Source organism: Sarcophilus harrisii, chromosome 1 (genome assembly GCF_902635505.1).
Source record: "Sarcophilus harrisii chromosome 1, mSarHar1.11, whole genome shotgun sequence".
NCBI lineage: Eukaryota > Metazoa > Chordata > Mammalia > Dasyuromorphia > Dasyuridae > Sarcophilus > Sarcophilus harrisii.
Window position 1 is genome coordinate 696,086,104 of NC_045426.1, and position 22,794 is coordinate 696,108,897.

At 49.6% G+C, this 22,794-nt stretch overlaps 2 protein-coding genes and 1 long non-coding RNA gene across 9 annotated transcripts in view; 2 read left to right on the plus strand and 1 right to left on the minus strand.

The window, feature by feature from the left end:
• Positions 1 to 772: 772 nt before the first annotated feature.
• Positions 773 to 13,120, plus strand: PEBP1 (phosphatidylethanolamine binding protein 1). Its single transcript, XM_031948687.1, has 5 exons — positions 773 to 927; positions 1,809 to 2,107; positions 9,317 to 9,426; positions 10,460 to 10,560; positions 12,202 to 13,120. Exons 2-5 carry the CDS (start codon positions 1,847 to 1,849, stop codon positions 12,417 to 12,419), a joined length of 690 nt encoding a protein of 229 aa, XP_031804547.1. The 5' UTR covers positions 773 to 927; positions 1,809 to 1,846; the 3' UTR covers positions 12,420 to 13,120.
• A 2,192-nt stretch (positions 13,121 to 15,312) lies between these two features.
• TAOK3 (TAO kinase 3) overlaps positions 15,313 to 22,794 on the minus strand; it is a 223,019-nt gene continuing 215,537 nt past the window's right edge. For all 6 annotated transcript variants that reach the window (XM_031948691.1, XM_031948688.1, XM_031948690.1 and 3 more), the window contains 2 exons: positions 17,554 to 17,736; positions 15,313 to 16,823 (listed from right to left, as the gene is read on the minus strand). In XM_031948691.1, coding sequence (XP_031804551.1) covers positions 16,662 to 16,823; positions 17,554 to 17,736 — 345 coding nt within the window. In that variant the 3' untranslated portion in view covers positions 15,313 to 16,661. The remainder of the gene's footprint in view (positions 16,824 to 17,553; positions 17,737 to 22,794) is intronic.
• Positions 16,822 to 22,794, plus strand: part of LOC116420843 — a 69,975-nt gene continuing 64,002 nt past the window's right edge. The window contains exons 1-2 of one of the 2 annotated variants that reach the window (XR_004231305.1): positions 16,822 to 17,047; positions 18,207 to 18,440. This is a non-coding gene — a long non-coding RNA (uncharacterized LOC116420843). Of the gene's footprint in view, positions 17,048 to 17,701; positions 18,441 to 22,794 lie in introns of those variants that run through there. The other variant, XR_004231304.1, reaches the window with a different exon arrangement.

Genomic DNA, 22,794 nt, shown 5'->3' on the forward strand with positions numbered 1-22,794 from the left:
ACTTCTATGTATCTCTCTGCTTCCCAAAAGTCTCTTTCAGAAAGGGGAGTCAATTCTAACTAGCTTGGGAGAGCTGGTTGTTAAATTTTCAGTGTGTGTGCATCTCTCAGAAATGGGCAATGGCAACAAATCAAAGACTGATTTGTTTTTTTAATCATTTGGACTTAACAAAGTGCTAATAATGTAGACTAACCTTAAAGTACATAAGCATATTTTTCCCCTCCGTTGAATCTCATGTTATATTTACTTGCACACACCTTTATTGCTCTATAAACATTACTTGAGCACAGGAGTGTAGCAGATGGCTCAGGAAATAGAAGTCATCACCAGACTGGATATCAGCTAATTAATAATGATAATAACATTAATGATAGTTGGCGTTTATATAGCCTTTAAGGTTGGCAGAGTGGTTTATATCCATTATCTCTTTTGAACCTTACAACATCCCTTGTTGATTGCGGCTTTTCTTGGCAAATCCTCCACCAGGATCGGGTGCCTTTGGGCTAGAACAAAGTCTCCCTGGCAGTGGGTGGAGTTAATCACAGATCTATGTCTCAGAGGAGGTGAACTTTGAGCAGGCTGGATTCATCTGATCTCTCTCTCTCTCCAGCCTCTCCCCATCCCCACCTGCAGAGAACGTCCCCTCATTTGGGACCCCTCGTTCACCCCCTACTCACCTGGCATGTTCGACTGCCAAGTCAGGGCCCTGAAGCACCGGAGGACTTTTTTTTTTTTTCCAAAAAAAGGGTTACAGTGCATTAAAAAAAATAAAACCATCATTTAATTATTATCTACTTTTGGCAGCGAAGCAGCAGTGGGTCCCTGACCCCTCGGAACTTGTAGGGGAATGAGACACCAAAGCAGATCATAGATTCGAAACTGGAAAGGACTTCGGATTCCATCTACCCCGGCTCCCTGATGTGACAGGTAAGGGAACTGAGGCTCGGTGGAATGCATTGATTTGTCTCCGATCACGCAGAAAGTAAGTGACAAAGCTGGGATTTCGACCCAAATCGTTTTGCATCAATTTCAATACTTTTTCCAATAAGCGATTCCTCCCTTCCCTTTTTGGGACAATCTTTATAGTAAAACAAATCAAGTTATCGATTGTGTCAAATAACTGCGGCTCTTCGTTCATGACGGTGAGTTTATAATTAAAAGAAAAAAAAAACCCACCAAAAGCAGGGAAGGGGCCAGATTGCAGAAAGGTCGCCCTTGGGGGGGGGGGTCACAGAAGTTCGGGGAGCGGGAGCGGAGGGCTCCGGCCTGCGCAGACGCGCGCTTATTGTTGGCAGCGGAGGATTTTCTGCAGCTGGAGAAGGGGACTGTGGGATGCAACAGCAAAAATCAGACGTAAAGGGCGGGTCGGCGCCAGGGCGTAGCCCGGGCAGCAAATGTCCGCGGCAGGGCGCGTGTGCAAGCGAAGGTGAAAAGCCTGGCCAGACGCTGCCCACCTGCGAGGCTTGGGCCTTTGCTGCAGTGCAGGGTGCAGGAAGGACGGGAGCCGTGCGGGAGACGGGGAAGGGGAGGAAAGGAAGGCGGGAGGGTAATCGGGATAGCCAATCAGAGAGCAGAAAGGCAAGGCTGCTCGATTGTTATTGGACCGCTAAGTTTGGAGGCGTGGTCCTGCGTGCGATCCGTCTGGAGTCCAGGGTCTGGCTTCTCGCTATGGCTCTAGCCCAATCAGAGCGCAGAATGGCGAGCGAGCCTGGCTTCTGATTGGCCACCTCGAGGTAGCGGTATGGCCCAGCTCGTGCTCGACCTTGCGTTCCCCGGGAACGGCTGGTTCTCATCCAATTGTATTGCAGAAAGGTGAGGGTACCGGCTCCTGATTGGCCACCGTGAGATGGGGGGCGTGGCCCAGCGCGTGCTTTGGCTCGGGACTCGGTACCTCTCGGCGCATTCGTGCTCCGTTGCTCGTGTCGTTGACTGTTGGGGCCGCTCCTGCCGTCGCCGCCGCCTCTTGTGCACCATGCCGGTGGACCTGAGCCAATGGAACGGGCCCTTGGCCCTGCGGGAAGTGGACGAGAAGCCGCAGCACCCGCTCACCGTCAAGTACTCGGACAGCGAGATCAAGGAGCTGGGCCAAGTGCTGACGCCCACTCAGGTACCCGGCCCGGCCTGCCCCCCTGCGGCCGAGGGAGGCGTGGGGGATGGGGGGGGCGGAGGCTCCTGCTGCGGGGCCCAGGGCCGGCCTGCCCCCCTGCGGCCGAGGGAGGCGCGGGGGATGGGGGGGGGGCGGAGGCTCCTGCTGCGGGGCCCAGGGCCGGCCCGGCCTGCCCCCCTGCGGCCGAGGGAGGCGCGGGAATGGGGGGGGGGGGGGCCTGCGTGCAGGGCGGCCCCGGGGCCGGGGCTCCTGCTGCGGGGCCTAGGGCCGGCCTGCCCCCCTGCGGCCGAGGGAGGCGCGGGGGATGGGGGGGGCGGAGGCTCCTGCTGCGGGGCCCAGGGCCGGCCTGGCCCCCTGCGGCCGAGGGAGGCGCGGGGGATGGGGGGGCGGAGGCCCTGCTGCGGGCCCAGGGCTGGCCTGCCCCTGCGGGCCGAGGGAGGCGGGGATGGGGGGCGGAGGCTCCTGCGCGGGCCCAGGGCCGGCCTGGCCTTGCCCCTGCGGCCGAGGGAGGCGTGGGGGAGGGCCGGGGCTCCTGGCCTGGGGCCTAGGGCCGGCCTGCCCCTGCGGCCGAGGGAGGCGCGGGAATGGGGGGCCTGCAGGGGCGGCCCCGGGGCCGGGGGCTCCTGCTGCGGGGCCTAGGGCCGGCCTGCCCCCCTGCGGCCGAGGGAGGCGTGAGGGGGGGGGAGGGGCCGGCGGGGCGGCCGCCCCTCGGGGGAGACTGAGAGCAGGGAGGCCGAGGGACCTGGTTCTAAAACTGCCCCCGTTATCCTCTGGGAACCAGACTGCGCTCTGGCCGCTCCCTTACAGACGGGGAATCCTGGATCTGGAGCTGCCCCTCCCCCGTCTCCGCTTGCAGGCGGGGAAATTGGGGCGAGGGAGGCCCCCTCCCACCTGTTCCCCTTTGGTGACCCAGGCCTCCGGGTTGTTCCTACAGGCCCCCCCCCCTTCTCTTCACTCCAGGCGTGTCCCCCATGTCCGCCACTGTTTTCTCTCCCCCTCCAGACTCCTTCAGGTCTCAGAAGAACCCCTCCCCCCTTTCTACAGGAAACCTTTCCCCTTTAAAAAGAAACACCTTTTAATTGATGCTTTCTATTTCTTTTTAAATAGTAGGTTTTAATTTTCGAAATGCATGCAAAGAAAATTTTTAACATTCACCCTTGCAAAATCTTGTGTTTTGAATTTTCTCCCTTCTCTCCTTTCTCCTAGATAGCAAGTAATGCAATATAGGTTAAACAGGTGCAGTTCTTCTATACATATTTCACGCATTATGTGCTGCACAAGAAAAGTCAGATCAAAAAGTGCAAAAAAAAAAGGAAAAAAGCAACCACCAAAAAGGTGAAAATGCTATGTTGTGATCCACATACAGTCCCTACAACGCTCTTTCTGGAGCCAGGTGACTCACTCCGTCACAACCCTATTGGAATTAATGCCTTCTGTTTCTTACATCACCTTAATATATCAGATATTACTCTCCTTTCCAGGGACTCACTGCATAAAATAAAAATATCTTCATTTCTGGATAGTGACAGCCAGTCCTTTTCTATTGTGTTGATGTGTTTTTATAAAGACGTTTCTCCCCCCCCCCCCCTTTTGCTGCATTTTAGAAATTTTTATCATTTTCTCTTTTGTAGTTATTGTTTCTCTAATTTGTTCTTTGACCTGTTCCTTATTTAGAATTTCATTGGAAAGTCTCCATTTGAGACTGTCTTTTGTTTGTGCTTCCTAAACCACCTATTTTTATTGGACTCTATAAAAGTCCATGTAGTACTAAGAAATGTGTATTTCTGCTATCCTATTTAGACAATAAGAATTAAAACTGATTGTATGAGAGAAAAGAGACCAAATGATTATAGAGATAATGAATCAGAGAATGAGGGCATGGAATAGACAGAAAGAGAAAAAAAAATAGAAAAGACAAAAAAAAGGTAATGAAGAGAATGAGAAATCCTTTTTGGCAAGATCCTTTTCATCCTGTAATGAAAAATCTTAAAATTCATGAACAGATCTAGTTGAAGTGGAGGCGAGGAGGGAGGAATCTATTTATAACTAAAAGAAAAAAAGGAGGAATTATGTAACCAGATAAAAGCTGGAGAGAAAAAGGAAGCCCAGAGGGAAAAGTGGTAATAAATTAGATGAGGTCAAGGTTTGGTGAAGAGAGCCAGTGGGAACTGGGCCATCTTAAAAAGTCTTAATTCTAGTTTAGACAGGAATTTGTTTAGTTCCCATATTCCCTCTCTATTTTCCCCTGATCTCTTAAAATCTTTCTGTTAGACTTATCCAGAACTGAGAGAGGGATATTAAAGTGTCCAGTCACTATTCTGTCACTATCTGTGTCTTTTTGTAGCTCTGATGTTTCCTTTATGAATTTGAATGCAAGGCATTTGGATAATTTTTTATTATTGACATTGGTTTGTTATCTATGGTTCCTTGTTAGTCACTAGTTAGTTTTTGAATGTTTTTGCTTTATCAGATAACATGATGGCCACTTTGTTGTATTCACTTGCATAGTGAATTTTTTTCCATCCTGTTTTATTTTGTATGTGTCTTTGTTTCTTTTAAGCAACAGATTGTAGGGTTTTGTTTTCTTATCCATTTCTTATCCATTATCCATCTCATTTTATTGGATTGTTTAATCCCTTCACATTTAAAGTTATGACTGGTTAATTTTTTCTAATTTTTCTCTAATATTGCTTTTCCCTCAAGTTATGATGTTTTCTCCTCATTTGCTATTAAAAAATACTATCCCCTTGTAAAGAACAATATTATCTTCCTTGAGTTACTTTACTTAAATCTTCTTTTTTTTTTTTATGATGGCCTTGTTTCTACTGGCTCACTTCTAATCCTGACCCCCTTTTCCCTTTGAAGTTTTGCTTCCTTTTTCTCTCCTACTTTTCTCTGTTTATATAATTCTTCTCACTCTATTATTTTTATTTTATTTTTAATATTTTTATTATACTTTTTTATTTTTCCAAATATATGTAAAGATAATTTTCAACATTCACCCTTGAAAAACCTTGTGTTCCAAATTTTTCTCCCTCTCTTGCTCCTTCCCTTCTCCCCTAGAAAGCAAACAATCCACTATAAGTTAAACATGTGTAATTCTTCCAAAAATATTTCTATTTTCATCATTCTGCTCAAGAAAAGTCAGCTCAAAAGGAAAAAAATCCAAAAGGAAGGAAAAATGCAAGCAAACAACAAAAGAGGTTGAAAACACTAAGCTTTGATCCACATTCAGTTCAGTCTTCTCTCTGGATGCAGATGGCTCTTTCCATCACAAGTCTATTGAAATTGCCTTGAATCATCTTAGCCAAGTCCATCAGAGTTGATCATCACATAATCTTCTTGTTGCTATGGAATGTTTTCTTGATTCTGTTCATCTCACTTAGCATGAGTTCATGTAAGTCTCCCCAGGCCTCTCTGAAATCATCCTGCTGATCGTTTCTTACAGAACAATAATATTCCATAACTTATTCAGCCCTTCCCCAATTGATGAGCATGCACTCAGTTTCCAGTTCCTCGTCACTACAAAAAGGGCTGCCACAAATATTTTTGCACATGGAGGTCCTTTTCCTCTTTTATGATCTCTCTGAGATACTGGATATGCACAATTTGATAGCTCTTTAGGCATGGATCCAAATTGCTCTCCAGAATGATTGGATCATTTCACAACTCCACCAGCAATGTATTAGTGTTCCAGTTTTCCCACCTCCCTTCCCAGATTGAGAAATAAATCTTCTCTTCATTTACTCTTCGTTTCTTTAAAAAAAAGTTTTAGATATCCCATTATTGACATCCATTTTAAAAGAAATTGTGGTTAAGCTAAAATTTGTAGATGGATCATCCTGAGTTGGTTGCATCCTGATCTTCCTTTGCTATTGAGAACACATTATTCCATTCCCTCCTACGGGTTTTTTTGATGGGTGCAAATAGTGTTATGTTATTCAAATCTCCTTTTTTATTGAAGGTCAGTCTTCTGATCATATCTTAATTTTTCTTAGTTGAATTGTTAAATTTAACCACTATCTGTCTTGAAGTTTGTAGTCTTGGCTTTTTTTTTTTTTTTTCGGAGGTAAAATGAATTCTTTCAATAGAAATTTCCTTTTTTCTGTTCAGAAGTGCTGGGCAGTTCTGCTATGTTATTTCTTGTGTTATAGTGTGAAAGTTTTTGGTCCTTCTGGGAGACATGTCCTGCCTTTGAGATCATGTTTTGCTTGCGTAGATAGTGTATTTTCTGTTAATGTTCCTGGCTTTTTTTTTTTTCTTCTTCTTCTTCTCTTGTTTTAGGTTGTCCTTCACTTTTTTATTTCCATCCCCAACCTATTGGTTTTTCTTTCCTGTTAATTTTGTGAGGTTTGACTTTGCAGATTCCACTTTTTTGTATTCTGCTCTTTCTTTATGCTGTGCAGGACATCAGTTCTTTCGTAATTCCTATTTCTCTTTTGAACCATTCCATGTTTTCTTTATACACCACAGGGTCTCTGCCTCATTGGATCATTTTCCTTTGCCTCACCTATTTATTCCTGTACTTGAATTCTTTTACTAGGTCTGGAGGCCATATTTCCTTCAGTTGTCAAGGTTTTCCTTACTGATTTATCTGCTTAGGGTCTAGGTCTTTGAATTTTCTTTTTCTGAGTTCTTTGGTAATTTCAGTCTCTCCCCTCTTTCCCATTTCTAATTCTGTCCCATTGAATGGTGGTTTTCTGAGGGCTGGCTTTTAAAGCACTGAAACCTGCTCCTCTCTGGTTCACTAGCCTGGGTCTCTGCCACGAGTGATTTTGAGGTGGTCAGAAGTGGCTCCTGGCAGGATTTGGTGCTCTTTCCTCAGGCTTGGCCCGTGACTCGTGGCCTCGGCTCCCTCTTCCTCCATTTAGTTCAGAGTTATTTGGCTGGCGCTGTGGCCTTGGGCACCCTGGCACTGGCATCTGCAGCTGCCTGTGGGGAGCTGGGAAAGAGGCGTTAAGTGGGTGTGCATTGGTGGGTTTTTTTCCCAAACCATTTAGATTCTGGGTGTCCTGAATCATTGAGACAGCTGAAGTTGCTCTGGCTTCTCTTTTAGAGGATTGAGAGGTTTTAGGAATCTGAGGAAATATCGACTCCACCATCTTGATGCTCCAAAGGCTTGGAAGCCCTCCCAGTCCCTAATTCTCTTCCCCTTCCTCCCCTAGTTATTTCCATTATATATGTGTGTGTGTGTGTACCTAGTTGTTTATATATTGCTTCCTCCATTAGATCGTAAGTTCCTTGCTGGCAGGAAATCTTGTATTTGCCCACCCAGTGCTTAGCATAGAGCCTAGCACGAAGGAGGGGCTTCATAACTATTGATTGACATATTGTCAGTGCCTGTGATAAATGCTTTTGATCTCTTCCTTTGTTGGGGTCAAGGACAGAGCCAGAGGCACCAGGACTTAGCATAGTGCCGGCCTTTGGGGGAGCTGAAGAATGTTTATTGAGTGACTGACTTTTCTCATCAGTTCCCTGTTCCCTGGAAGGGCTTGACCCCAGTTTGAAACATGTGTGAGTGTGTCTCTAAGTACGTAGATAGGCGGATATAGGAATATACACATAGATCCATATGTGTCCTTTTAAAAAGCAGAGTTTATGCTTTTGAATTCCCTGCCCCTGGTGGCTTGTCACCGAGTAAGTGAAAGGAGGCTGGAGGGAGCGTCGGCTCAGAACCTTCGGCCCCTCAGAGATCCTCACCTTACGCAGGAGGAAACTTGGGCTGATAGAAAGAAGGGCTTTGCGTCAGGTCTGCCCAGTAGACAGGGCACCGGATTCCCACCCACTTCTTGTCCCCGGTTGGGACATCTCTTGGTAGCAGTTCTTATAAATATTCTGTGAAACAGCTTGGGCCGGTTTTGCTGCTTTCCCTCTTCCCTCTCCTGCTGAGAAGGGGAGAAAGCACAAATTCATGACCTTTCCTGCCCTTTCTTGGCTGGCTTTGGCAGCAGCTCCAAGGGCTGAAAGGCAGGACTCACTGCCGTCCCTCTCTCCATCAGGAGGCTGCTTCTGAACCATGAAATGAGTCCTTTGGCGGATGGTGCTTGGGATGAGGTCCCTGGGACCGGTGCTCTCTCTTTTATTGCATCAAGGAGTGAGAGGAGGGGAGAACCAGGCGCACTGGAGTAGGGCCAGGAGAGTGGGGAGGACCAGTCCTGAAGGTCTGGCCTAGGCTAAGGGATCGTGGGTCACAGAACACGGGCCTGCCAGTCAGTCCAGCCTCCCACTTAATTGGTGTGACTTGGGGCAAGGCCCTTTCCCTAAATCGTGAGTCCTGCTAGCTAGTATTTATACAGTGCTGTAGGTTTGTCAGGCATATTACACGTATTTTTCATGTTATTTTTCATGTGATTCTCATAACCACTTTAGGAGGTAGGGGCTATTTTTATCCCTGTTTTACCAATAAGGAAACTGAGGCAGGCAGGTTAAGTGATTTGCCCAAGGTCACAGCAGTGGTAAGAGTCACAGTCAGAATTTGGATGTGGCACTTCCTGCCATTGTGCTCTTACAGCTGCCTAATCTTAAGGATGGAGATGGGGCTGTGTGGAAGCTGGGCCAGATCCCATTTCTTTTCTCCAAGCCTTATGGGGTCAGATACATAATAAACTATAAAGTGCTACGCGAGGAGCCACTTACTCTCATTCCAGAGGCTCCTGGAGCTGTAGTGGGAGGACTTCAGGGGCCTCTCTTCCAACTGCCCCATTTCTGGCATCCAAGAACTTCAGGGTGAACCCCTAGTCCAGAAAGTGCTCTCGGGGTCCATGGTTGGAGTCTAGACAGTGATGTTTTTGAGCCCCGGGATCCTGGGTAATTTCTTGGTGCCTCAGTTTCCTTTTTTGTAAAATGACTTAAAAACTGCTATTCCCCTACCTCATGGAGTGCCCTCTTCCACTTTAAATGTCTTAGAAATATGAGCTGCTGTCAGCAAGCATTTGTTTAAGTGCCTTACAGGTGCTAGGTTTACAAAGGTCAATGAAACAGCCCCTGCCCCCAACGGACTTCCTTCCACTCCAGAGTGAGGAAAGGCCTCTCCAGCTTCCCTGCACGCCTGGGGCAGCTCTGGGGGCCGTGACAGCAGCCAGGACACCCCCACTTTCCTGGTTCTAGGCGGGGCATTGTCTTCTGGGATCCCGCAGCATTGCCGGAGAGCTCGGGGTTCTCCCCTCCCCCAGCTACCTCACAACCACCCCCCTGTCTGTCTCCCTGCAGGTGAAGGGCCGCCCCATCAGCATCGATTGGCAGGGCTGCGACCCCTCAAAGCTCTACACCCTGGTCCTCACCGACCCAGATGCCCCCAGCAGGAAGGACCCCAAGTTCCGGTGAGTCGGGAGGGGGTAGGGCACGGGTGCTAGTCAGGAGTGCTGGAGCCTTGGGAGGGTGACGAGACACTGTCTGTCCTTGGAATGGCTCCCGGACCCCTTTGGACCGGTCCTCAGAAACAAGATGGTGGCGGTGCTCTAGTGGGAGTGGGGCCTGCTCTGGCAGCCTGGGTGCAGGTGCCGCCAGCCTCCGATGGGGTGACCCCACGCGGGCAGATCACCTAGGCTCTCTTCATCTGCCGAATGGGGTCAGGGATCCAGAACTTGGGCTTTCTCCCTGAGTTGGAGCTCTTGGAAAGACTCTTGTGCCCATTTCACAGATGAGGAAGTGGAGGCTCAGCTGCCATGGGATGCACGGATCACTGGGCTAAAGCTGGCGCAGACCTCGGGGGCTACTGGCACCCGTCACTCGCTGAATTTTGTGTTTTTTCCCACAAAGGCGCCTCCCTGATGCTCAGCTGGCTTTTCCGACAGACAGGATAGTCACTGGGTACCATTAGAAGTGCGGGCTAGCCTGTTTCCTTCTGCTTCCCCTCCCCTTGTCTGGCCTGCCATGAGCCACGTGACCGCCTCCCGCAATGCCCGTGGTTACCTGCTGAGGAAGAGGTCACCAGCTTGCCCTCCACCCTCTGATCTGGGAATCCCCACCCCACCTTTTGCCCATGGGCAGACAGGCCCTAACAGGCCTTGGACAAAGTCCCTGGGGGCTGGGCGAGGGAAGGGGGACCTAGTCTCAGAAGGTCGCCTGGAAGCCCTTAGGAAAGTGTGGCTGGGCCTGGTGGCCGTGGGGACGGGAGAGCAGGTGTCCCCCTGCAGCCCTTCCAGCTCGAGGATCCTGTGGCCCAGAGAGGCCCCCAGGGGAAAGCTGCAGCGCTGGCCCTGGGAGTCGGGTCCCCTCCTCTAGCCTGGTGGCTCCTGCCCTACCTGGGCTGCTGGGGGGCCTCCCCCCAGCCTTTCCTGGGCCAGAGAGGCTGCTGTGGGGCAGGCGTGGCCAGGAGCCTCCTGGGGTTCTGACCCCTTTTTCCCCCTGCAGGGAATGGCACCACTTCCTGGTGGTCAACATGAAAGGCAGCGACATCAGCAGCGGGACTGTCCTCTCGGATTACGTGGGCTCCGGCCCACCCAAGGGAACAGGTGAGTCCGGGGCTAAGCTGAGTGCGCCACCTGGAGGAAGAGCTGGGGGCCCTGGGAGGGCGGTGTGTCAGTGGGGTGCAAGGAAGCCATGGATGGAACTGTCTGAGAGTTGGAGGGCCCCCCACCCCCTGCTCTTGTGGCCTTGGTACTAAGGAGAGAGCGGGCTCAAGGGGGAGTTGGGGTCTTGAGCTGGTCTTTCCCAAGGGCCCCTTTTGTGGCCCCTTCTTGTATGCTAGTAGGGAGACCTGCCCGGGAGGAGCTGATGTTCTGAGCGGGGAGAGGCAGTGCTGCTTGGGGGTCCCCTCCCAGGGTCAGGCCTGGCTGCAGGTTCAGCCCTTCCCCTTTCATACCTGATGAAACCAGCCCAGAGTCTGGGGGAGCTGGCAAGTCACCCAAGGGGGAACTGACTCCTCGTCCTCTGGCTGAAGGAGCTCTGGTTTTTCCCACTGCATCAGGCATCCTCCTTGGTGACAGCTCTCTCTCCCCCCCACCTCCATGCTCCTTCCAAGGGCCCGGCTCTGAGCCCCCCCAGCCTGGCCTGGCCACTCTGGTACCTCCTCGGTTTGTCAGTGCAGGGAGCAGGCGCCCAACTCAAGCAGGCAGGGATGGAGCCGAGGCTGGGGGGTCCTGGGGAGCAGCTGGGGACTCTTGCTCCTGCTATTCCCTGGCCATGATTTCCGCATTTTGGCTCCTGCAGAAGCTCCCCGAGGGGCTGGTGCTTCCCCTTGAGAGCTCGGGTGGGGTTTGTGCCCGGGCTCAGGCGGTGTCCTCAGGCAATGAGCGCCGTGGGCAGGGTTTGTGCCCGGGCTCTCTGGGTGTTTCGGGACCTTTGGTGGATCTGGGAATCCCCCGGTATTGAAGATGACCGCAGACTACAAGACCCCTGCCCGAGTTAAGCATGGTGCAGCTTTGGGCCAGGCTTGAGAAGGGCAAGGATGGAGCATTTGCAAAGCACTTACATTTTCATCCTGCTTTGCCTAAGCTGGGCTCCAAGAAGCCTTTACCCCCAAACCATCATGGCGGCTGTGGAGGGATTTCAGGGAACCCCTCAGCTGGCATAGAACAAAAGAACTTCTTTAGTGACGTGAAGGAGTTGCCTTGGTAATCCAGGGTATTTTTTTATTCTCTTGAACACAGTTCAGAAAAGGGGTCTGTCCCTTGGCCTTCCAGACCCCAAGGACCCCGGGATACTCAGGGTGAAGAACCCTTGTTCTCGGTCATTACCTGGGGCCCTGAGCAAGAAGCGGGGCCGGGAGCCAGGCAGCCGCAGCGGCTGCTTTCCCCCCATGGAGCCAGCCTGTCTGGGGAACAGATGGTTGCCCGGCTGGCTTCAGGAAGGGCATCTTCCTGGGTGACCGCTGACACGAGTCTGCCGCGCCCAGCACAGCTGGGCACCTGAAGGGGGAGGGTATCTCCTGGGATCATTCATTTCTCCCACAGGGAAGGGCCATTCTCACAAGCAGGCGGCATGCTCTCATTTAAAAAACCCTGCCAGCCCAGTACCCTGGGCACAGCCTGGCAGGGACCCTGGCAGGGTGGGGGGTGGGGAGGCAGGGGAAATGAAGAAGAGTCTACAGGGCCCCACAGGGGCGTGGTTTGGCACTGACAACCGTGCCCACTGTGTCCTCTGCTTTCCCCCAGGTCTTCACCGCTACGTGTGGCTGGTTTACGAGCAGAGTGGGCCTCTCAAGTGCGATGAACGGATCCTGTCCAACCGTTCTGGGGACCACCGCGGCAAGTTCAAGGTGGCCACCTTCCGGAACAAGTACAAGCTGGGGTCCCCCGTTGCCGGCACGTGCTACCAGGCCGAATGGGATGATTACGTGCCCCGGCTGTACGAGCAGCTGGCCGGGAAGTAGGGCCCTGTCATGGGGTGACCCCTCCCTGGGCAATGGGAGCAGATGCCCCTCCCCCTTGTTTCCATAGGTGCCACTTGTTCGGGCATCAACTGGCACCGTCTTTCTAGTGGGGGAGGGGACTTGCTGGCTTAGTGTGTTAGCAAATGGGGGGAGGGGAAGGGGGGAGGGAGTCGATGTTAGTAAAAGTCATGGTTTGATTTGTAGCATCCTGGGGGAGAAATAAAATAATCTGAAAAGAAGCCCCTGGCTTCCTCTGCCTGCACTTCCTGTTCCCATTGCCCCATTCTTTTCTTCTGGTATGTTAATGGACAGAATCAGAATCTGGAAGGTCCAAGATCCTTTTTCATGGGAAGTTTTCTCTTCCAAAAGAACCACATCGATGGGGTTCTTGGCCAGCGTGTCATGTAAAAAGAATTGAAGCCGATTTAAACCCACCTTTGTCCTCTTATTTCCTGGGAAGCTGTTTGGGGGTGTCATTTGCAGCTGGAAGGTGGGGGGGGGTTGCTGAATTCCCCTCCCCTCCGTGTCCCCCCAGTTGGGCGCCTGTGGCCACCGTGGCCACGTTTTGGGTTCAAGTTGTTTGTTGTGCTCACATTTTGGTGTTGAATCTGCTGCTTTGTGGTTGTAAGAAGTTAACTTACCAACATTTGTTTAATTCTGCTTGTTTGCTTATTGTTGAATAAAAAAATGGACTGGAATAACCTGGCTCCTGGTTCTTACTGATGCTGCAGCTGGGGCCGGGGTCCCACGGGCCCGGAGGGGGTCCTGCCTCAAGGAGGCCAGAGGGCCATGGGATCTTAGATCTCCAGCTCTGATCTGAGGCCCAGAGAGGGGAAGTGAGAGGCCGGAGATGCCGGGGGCCAGTGGCAGGAGTCGGACCCGTCTCTGGTCACTGTAAGCAAGGCCCCGGTCGTGCAGGCCTCCATCACTGAGTTCAGTCAGTTTAGGGTCACACCGAGCCAGCGCTCAGCTTCCGGCAGAGGCCACAGGCCCAGAGCGGGCAGGGTCCTTGGTGCCCATCACCTGACCCGGTTTCACAGGCAGGGAAACTGAGGCTCCGGGGAGGCTTTGGAGCGTGCCCCCAAGGGGCCCCTCTGAGCCCTGGGCAACAAGAGTTTGCATGAAATAAAGTACCCTGCGATTTGGCTGTGGCCATGATGCCAGCTCTTAGCCCGCTCAGGAGCTGACCTGCTGGGACATTGAACCGAGCCCCGTCTGGCTACTGCGGGCTGGGATGGGGGGCACCTTGGGCTGGGCCTTCCTCTCAGTAGGGGCCAAGCAGCCCCGGGCCAGTCGGCGGGGTCCGGTCAGTCATTGGCCAAACACGGGCCAGGACCGCCATTGGGGAGCGGGGAGCTTCGAGGGCTGGCAATATTCCTGAGCTCCTGTTTCCTCTGCCCGCCCCCTGGCACAGCACTGAGACCCCAGCACAACACAGAGTCCCCTCGGCACAGCAGGCACCCCCTTCCCCCCCAAACAGCCCAGTGCCCCCCGGCATAGCACAGAGACCCTCTTCCCCACCCCTCCGGCACAGCACAGAGACCCCCAGGATGGGGAGGATGGCAGTCAGCTGGGGACAAGGAGTAAGGACTTGGGGCAACCGTGGGAAGCCAGATGGAGTTGGACGGCTGCGGCTCTCGGAACTGCAGGGGCCCAAAGGCCACAACATGCTGGGCCCTCCTGGCCCCCCCCACTCCAATCCTGTCCTTAAATGCAGGAAAGGAAGCACAGCGTTGGATTAGAAGGGGACCCAGTTACGGAAGCAGAAAACTTTCTGAGGTGTCCTTGGGGCCTATGATAAGAACTGAGTCTTGGGCTCTGTCCAGGCTTGGGGGCAGCTCAGTGCAGACAGGCCCCATCACCTCGAGGGCCAGGGAGGGACCCAGGAGCATTCAGGCCTGGGCGGGAAGCGGCCCTCCCATGACTTCTTTCCAAGGGAACGCTTCCCTGGGAAGATCACTACCCTTCTCTCCCCCCCCCAGACTCCTAGAGCCCCTGGGAGGGGGCGGGGCTGACTTGGGGCACATCGCAGGGCCCGACTCAGGCCTAACACCTGAGACACTGCAGGCTGCAAAGCCCCGGCCGCCAGCCATCAGTACCTGATTGGAGGGAGATCTCGCGGGATCTCGGGGCGGTTTTCGGTGACCTCTCAGCCTGGTAAGGCCCAAGGCTGGGCAGGCTGGCACTGCCCTCTTCCCCAGGCCCTGGGCCTGTCTGGAACTTCGGGACCGTCCAGTCTGCCGCCTCCAGCGTATTTAAAAAAAAAGGCCAAAATCTCTTTTCTTTCCCTCCCAGAACATAGAGAAAACATTCTTCCTCAGGCATTGGGCTCATTCTGCACCTTGCTTACCCCCTGACCTCTGGAAGTTTACGAACCCTCTTCGATTACAGAGAGGGACACCGAGGCAGGCTCTGGGCCTCCCATTGGTGAGGGTTCTGGCTAACCGAGGCAGAGGCCGGTGACAGGGGAAGGCAGGGCCCAGGATCCCCCCGGTCCCCCCGGCCCTACGGCGAGTCCCCACTTACCTGTGCTCTGGCTCTCCCTCCGGCCGCCGGCTCAGTGCTGGCCCCCAATCTGGGGGCCTTCGGTGCCGGCCGACTGTCCCCCCGCAGCCGGCTTGGGAGGTTCTCCCACCTCAGCAGGGCGTTTACCCCCCTCCCCAGTCTCCGTGTTTCCCAGACTCCTGCCCTTGCTTTGGGTCCCAGAAGACAAGGGCTGACCCGGCCACCATGTTCCATGCCCTGTGGGGAGCGGGAAACACCCCGACAAATGCCCCCATTTCTCTAGAAGGTGACGAAGGCCTCTTCTCACTTTAGGATGTGTGTCGTTCCCCCCCCCCCCCCCCCCAGGACAAGCTCAAAGCAAAACCTGCTCCAATGACACAGCGAGACGTTGTGATGAACACTTTTATTTACAAATATAATTAAAAGCTCTGACAGTTATCATGCTCTTCCTTGGAACCTGAAAAGGGTTTTTTTGTTTGTTTTTTAAAGTGCATGCAAAAGAAGTAAAGCATTTCTTTTAAACCGTTTTTTATTGTAAGAAAATACACAGTTTGAAAGTGTGAATAATGTAATATTTATGACCGAGAGATGGGATTGGGGGGTAATGGGAGGCGGGGGAAGGAGATAGAAAGAAAAAAAGATCAAGGTCATTTGTTTGAGAGACAGTGTTGGATTCCAAATATTGAAGTGGAAAAGGGTGGGGGGGGGGAGGAAGAGGACGAGGAGGAGGAAGTAAAAAAATTTTGATCAGAGAAACAGTTAAAATACAATATGAAAATAAGTCATACCTCTCCTTAAATTCCTTCTATACACAAAATACACGATTTGCTTAAGCCCAATTTGTGCTACTGGGAATCTGTGAGCTTTTTAAATGTATTCACATTCTCTGCAACAGCAGAAAATGATTATGATACAATCAGAATATGCTGAAGGCAAGCGAAACCCTTGCCAGCAGGTTCTTAAAAATCACAATATCTCTGCCCCGCCCCCTGCCCACCCCCCCCTCCCAACCCCAATCCCCAAAAAAGTAATTAATATGTCACCACTGATATGTACATCACAATTAGATTCTGTAAAATGTATCAAATTTCTCAATCTTTAATAAAACTTTGTTTTTTAAATTCCTGATGAATAAATACCCGAAAAAAAAAAAAAAGAAAAAGTAAAAGAAAAGAAAGAAAAGGAAAGAAAGAAGAATGCAGCAGCTATTTAAGGTGTAAGGCTGCGGATATTGTGTCTCTCTCCCCCTTGGCATTTAGAATTTTTTTTTCATCATTTTATATATATATATATATACATATATATTTACGTATATGTATATATATATTTTTTTGCTTGACTTTCATAGGTTGGTGGTAATGAGTGATTGCTTTAAAGAAACATACATCCACTTTAAAAAAATTATTTGTTGGTCAGTTGGTTTTGTTAAAACTGTCTCCAAAGTTTTCACTGAAACATTTTATAATCACATCAATACTGTGACGTACTATGGATAAAAGAGTGGCCCGGGGGGTGGCCAGCACTGAAACTTGACACGGGGGAGGAAGGGGCCCCTGATGGAGTAAGAATGTACAGGCACTAGTCCGACACAATGTCAGTAAGAGTAAGAGAGAGAGAGAGCGAGAGCGACGCCCGTTCCAATGGGGAATGTGGTTTTGCAGGATTTTAATTTTCTTTTTTCGTTTTTTTTGTTTTTTGTTTTTTTTTTTTTTTTGTAAATGGCAAAAAAATTTAATCTCATCTATAGTCCTCCTTAGGGTAATCTAATGTAACCAAATTCCCAAATCCCATTCGAAGGCTCTCCATGTCAAAAGTTTCAATCTCACGCTCTTGTCTTTCCAATAGAAACTTGATCCTCTCGCTGCGTTCCTTCTGAAGGGCGGCCAGCTCCTCTTCAATCTGGAACAGATACGGGCCTTGGGGTCTTGCAGGCCGGGTCGCCCCGGTTCCCGCCCGGACCCCCCTCCCCAGCCCCGGTCGGTCAGTGGGGACCTGAGCTGGAGGCTTCCATCGCTCCCGAAGGGCCCTCCCAGGCCATCATTGTCCAGAGTGGACGGGCCTAGGCCAGAAAGGATCCCAGAGCCAGCTTGGAGTTTCCCCAGGTCATTTCCAAGGTCCCACAGGTGAGCAAACAGGCCTGGCCCACACCACAGGGAGCCTGGGAACCTGAGTGTCCTCCCCCTCTGCCCCAGGCCCGGCTCACACCACAGGGAGCCAGGGAGCCTGGGAGCCCAAGTGTCCTCCTTCTGCCCCAGGCCTGGCCCACACCACAGTGGGCCCGGGAGCCCGAGTGTCCTCCCCCTGCCCCAGGCCCGGCTCACACCACAGGGAGCCAGGGAGCCTGGGAGCCCAAGTGTCCTCCTTCTGCCCCAGGCCTGGCCCACACCACAGTGGGCCCAGGAGCCCAAGTGTCCTTCCTCTCAGTCCTGAGCCCAGCCCACACCACAGGGAGCCCGGGAGCCCGAGTGTCCTCCCTCTGCCCCAGGCCCAGCCCACACCACAGGGAGCCCGGGAGCCCGAGTGTCCTCCCCTCTGCCCCAGGCCCGGCTCACACCACAGGGAGCCAGGGAGCCCGGGAGCCCGAGTGTCCTCCCTCTGCCCCGGGCGAAGCAGCCCCCAGAGCACCTACCTTTTGCTCAAGATGTGCCCTCCGGAGAGACACTCTCTGCTCCAGCTTCTGGAGCTCGCGCTCGTGCTGGGCCTCCGTCTGCATCTTGATTTTGCTCTGGTAGGCGTTGAGCAGCTCCATCTCCTGCTGTAGCTGCAGCCTTAGGGCCTGGCACTCGGCTTCCTGGGCCTCGTCCAGCCTCAGCTGTGGGGCAGAGAAGGCCGAGCGGAGCCTCAGCACCGGGCCCAGGCCTTAGCTTGCCTCCACGCCCTCCTCCCCTCCCCCCAGACCGGGAGCTTTCCGAGGGCAGTTTGCCCCACAGAGGGGGGCAGAACTGACCCACTGGGAATTCTCATTTTGTAATGAAGTGGTGGGGGAAGGGTTGAGAGGGGCCCGGCAGAGCCATTCCACAGAGCCCTAAGAGGCGGAAAGGGAGCTGGTATCAGAGTCCTAGATTGGGGGCTTCTTGGACCTGGCAGGGCCTTTGCCTGCTGCTTTAGAGCTGAGGTCCGAGGCTGAACCCTGCCTTCAACTTGAGCAGTTGAGAGGGCTGGAGTCAAAAGCGTTCTTAAAAATAAACTTTGGTCAAATTGAATTGAAGAAGAACTAAGACCACAGGATTTTGAGCCGGAAGCAAATCTAGCAAACCATTGGTGAAACCCCTTATTTTACAGACAGGGAAACTGAGGCCAGAGGCAGAAAAACATCTCGTTCAAGTTCACACAAGGCAGATGTGCCAGAGCCCGCGCTTCCACCCCACAGACCCAGCCGCTCTTCTACACCGCACTTCGGGGCAACTCTGAGCTACCTCCCCAGCGTCCGGTTCTTCCGCCAACGCAGGGGCCCAGGGACTTGGGTTCCTGGTGGGAATTTTCCACTGGGGCTCCCTCAGCATCCAGTCACATGGGGTAAGACTCATTTTTGTTTTCTTTTTTGTCTGACCCTGGGAGTTCTTCAAGGTAAAGATTCCTTCTGTGAAAACTCCCTGCGCTGATGCAAGCCAAGGGGACACGTGAGGGACAGTGGGCCGAGCCTGGCCTTGGGTGTCCAGCCAGCGGCCCCTGACGTCAGTGCTTACGCCGAGGGCCAAGCACAAGGCCACAGACCGGGGAATGGGCCAGCAGCAGCCCTGGGGACACTGTGGGAGATTCCAGCACGCCCGGAAGTCCCTCGGTCTGATGCAGGTATAATAATAATAATAATAATAATAACAACAGTTATTATTATTATTATAACTAGCATTTATATTGCTCCTACTCTGTGCTAAGTATTTTACTAAGCTCTTTGGAAACATCTCATGTGATCCAACAGATCTGGGACAGAGGTGCCTCCGTTCTCATTTTACAGTTGAGGAAACTGAGGCAGGGTCAGACTCCAGGGTCAGAGCTCTAACCACTACACCACCCCATTGAACAGAGAGACAGCAAACACTACAGTCTGCTGGTGGTTGGCTCTTAGGAGAGACTGGGGACTTCTTAACCTGGATTCTATGAGCTTAAACTTTTTTTATCATTATTATTTTTAACGTTCTTTGTTATCCTGTGTGTATTTTGTCTGGTGCATTTAAAAGCATTCTGGGAAAAGGTCCCGAGGTATCCCCATTGAATGACTGCCCCTTCCTGAAGCTGCTCAGCCAGCCTAGGGCTAGAAAGGCGGGCCCCTGCCTCCCCTGTCTCCCCTGCCGCTCGCCTCCTGCTTCACCCAGTGTCTCTAATTGCCAAAGTAAGAATAAAAAAGGGTCAGCCCGTGCCTCTTGTGGGGACTTGAGGGGGAGGACGTCACAGACATTTAGTGTCTAAAAGGAAATGGCCGCTCTGTATCCAAGGTGATTTTAAATCACTTCCTGCTTAATTCTTCTTCATACTCATGTGGAATTCTGTCCTGAATTTTCTGAGGATGAAACAGGTTCGGGATGAAGGGGCAAAGGCTTCTTATCCAGAGTTCCAGGGTGGGTTTGGGGCAATAATAGCATCTCCAGAAACTTATGGCCCAGTTGGTCCTGATTTGCTTTGTAAGTAAGTTCCCATCTTCCCTCCAGGGAGCCAGGAGGGACCCGAGAGGTCTTTCTAGGGCAGTCTCTTTGTTTACATACAGAGTTTGGAACCCAGGCCTTCTCAGTTTAAATCCAATATTCAGACAGAAGGAGAACCAGAGTCACGAACACTCATAGAGGAGAGAGTGGCTGAAAGGGACAGAGGCACCATTACAGAGAGAGTACCCCCCTACTCCCAAGTGAGCAGAGCCCAATTTTAATATTAAGTTCAAGTCAAGAAGTGGGCTGGGGAAAGTGAGTCAATAACCAAAAAAGAATTGACCATAAAAAGACCGAGATACTCAGAACATACTGTGAAAACCCCTAAACCAAAGCCTCAGAGAAACATGCTAACAGGGCACAAGCCCACTGAGAATTACTAGAAGAGAAAGAGAGAAGAGCGACAGAGGAAAAACTGGGAAAGAGAATGTTGAAATAAATTATGAAGAGAGAATAACAGCTTGGCAAAAAAGGCACAAAAAATGCTAAAGAAAACACCTTAAAAACCAGAATTGGTCGGTCTAATGGTAAAAGAGCTACAAAAGCTCAATGAAGAATATAATACCACCTTAAACATTAGAATTGAGCAAGTAGAAACTAATGACTCCATGAGACATTAAGGAACAATAAAACAGTCAAAAGAATGGAAAAAATAGAAGAAAATATGAAATATCTCATCAGAAAAACAACTGACCTGGAAAATAGATTGAGGAAAGATAATTTAATAATTATTGGACTACCTGAAAGCTCTGATCAAAAAAAAAAAGCCTACACATCATACCTCAAAAATTATAAAGGAAAACTGTCTCTGTATCTCAGATCCAGAAGTTAAAATAGGACTTGAAAGAATCCACTAGTCCCTTCTGAAAGATCCCAAAATGACAACTCCCAGGAAAACTAGTCACAGTCAGGATCACATAAGATTTAGCAGCTTCCAAGATAAAGGAGGAAAGGGTTTGGAATATAATATTCCAGAAGGCAAAGGAATCAGGATTATAACCAAGAATAACTCACCCAGGAAAATAGTATAATCCTTCAGGGGGAAAAAATGGATATTTAATAAAATAGAGAACTTTGAAGCATTCCTGATAAAAGACCAGAATTGAGCAGAAAATATGATATTCAAACAGAGACTCAAAGGGCACAGAATAGAGGAAAACATAAGAGATTCAGTAGGGTTAAACTATTTACATTCTTATATGGGAGGATTACACATATAATTCCTAAGAACTTTATGATTATTAAGTCATTTAGAAGCAGTCTACAAAGATCGAGGGCATAAGTGTGAGTCAGTTATCTTGGGATGATGTCAAATAAAATGGGAGTGAGAAAGGAGGAATATGCTCGGAGAAGGGATTATGTAACACATTATATAATTATATATGTAATTACATATTACATAAAAGAGGGCACACAAGAGTTTTGAGAGGAGAGGTCAATGGCGGGTGATGGAAGGCAGTTCTTGAGCCCCACTCTCATCAGAATTAGTTCAAAGAGAAAAGAATACACATACACATATTTGTATATATAGACACATAATATTTTATATATATAATCATCACACTCGCTTAGGTATAAAAATCTATCTTATCCAACAAGGAAATAGGAGGGGAAAGGGATGAGAGAAAGGGGTGGGGGGTTTAAAAGGGAAGAAAGATTAGGAAAAGTCAGAAACAAAATAGCCTTTAGAAAAGGGATAGGATAAAAAGAAAAGAAACAGAAGAAAATAAGATGAAGGGAAATACATTTTTAGTAACCATAACTGTGAATGAGATGAACTCACCTATAAAATGGAGCAGATAGCGGAATAGAATAGAAACCAGATGTTTACAAGAGACATACTTGAAAAAGACACACGTAGAGTTAAAATAGTTAGCAGAATTTATTATGCTTCAGTTGAAGGAAAAAAAGGCAGAAATAGCAATCAGGATCTCAGATAAAGTAAAAGTAAAAATAGATCTAATTAAAAGAGAGAATCAGGGAAACTATTTTGATAAAAGATATCATAGACAATGAAATGATACCACATTTTTTTAAGCCAAGTTCCTCTGATAAAGACCTCTTTGCTCAAATATATAGGGAACTGACTCAAATTTATAAAAATAAGAGGCATTCCATAATTGATAAATTTTAATGGACATGAAATGGCAGTTTCAGAAAAAGAAATCAAAGCTATGGTTATAGGAAAACTATATATATTTATAAAGAGTCATATGCTCTAAATTACTACTGAAAAGGAGAGACAAAACAACTGTGAGATATCACCTCACATTTATCAGAAATGAAAAATATGCTGGAAGGGTTAGGGGAAAGTATGCACACACAAATTTTTGGTGGAGTTGTCAACTAGTCCAACTATTCCAGAAAATAACGGTTATAAAACCGTTTATACCTTTTGACCCAACATTACAGGTTCAAGGAGATCAAAGAAAAAGAAAAAAGACCTATAAGTAGGGGGCCAGCTAGGTGGTACAGTGGATAGAGAACCAGCCCTGAAGTCAGGAGGACCTGAGTTCAAATTTGGCTTCAGACACTTAACACTTCCTAGCCATGTGCCCCTGGACAAGTCACAATCCCAATTGCCTCAGGGGGAAAAAAAAAGAAAGAAAAAAGAAAAAAAAAGAAAAAGAAAAGAATATTCAAAAGACCTATATGTAAAAAAATATAGCAACATTTTTTTTCTATGGTGCCAAAGAAATGGAAATTGAGTGGATGCCCATCAGTTGGAGAATACTGAACAAGCTATGGTATATGAATGTGATGGAATACTATTGTGCTTTAAGAAATGACAAGGAAGACCTAAATGAACTGATGTAAAGCGAAGTGACTAGAACTAGGAGATCACTGTGTACAGTAATAGTAATGTTGAATTGATGATCAACTGTCAAAGACTTAGCTACTCTTATCAATACGATGACTCAAGACTATTCCAAAGGACCCATTGTGAAAAATGCCATCTACCTCCAGAAAGAGAGAACTGATAAACTATAAGTGCAGATCGAGGTATAGTTTTCTCCCTTTATTCTTGTGGCATTATGGTTAAAATGGAAATATCTTTAGCAGGATTTCACAGGTATAATTGATATCTTATAACCTGCCTTCTCCATGGGTGGGGAAAGGGCAGGAGGACAGAATTTGGGACTCAAAAAAAAAAAAAAAAAAAGAATGTCTAAAATCAATACCTATTTTTTAAAAAGAGAGAAAGGGTCATTAGATCTGGCATTTAAATG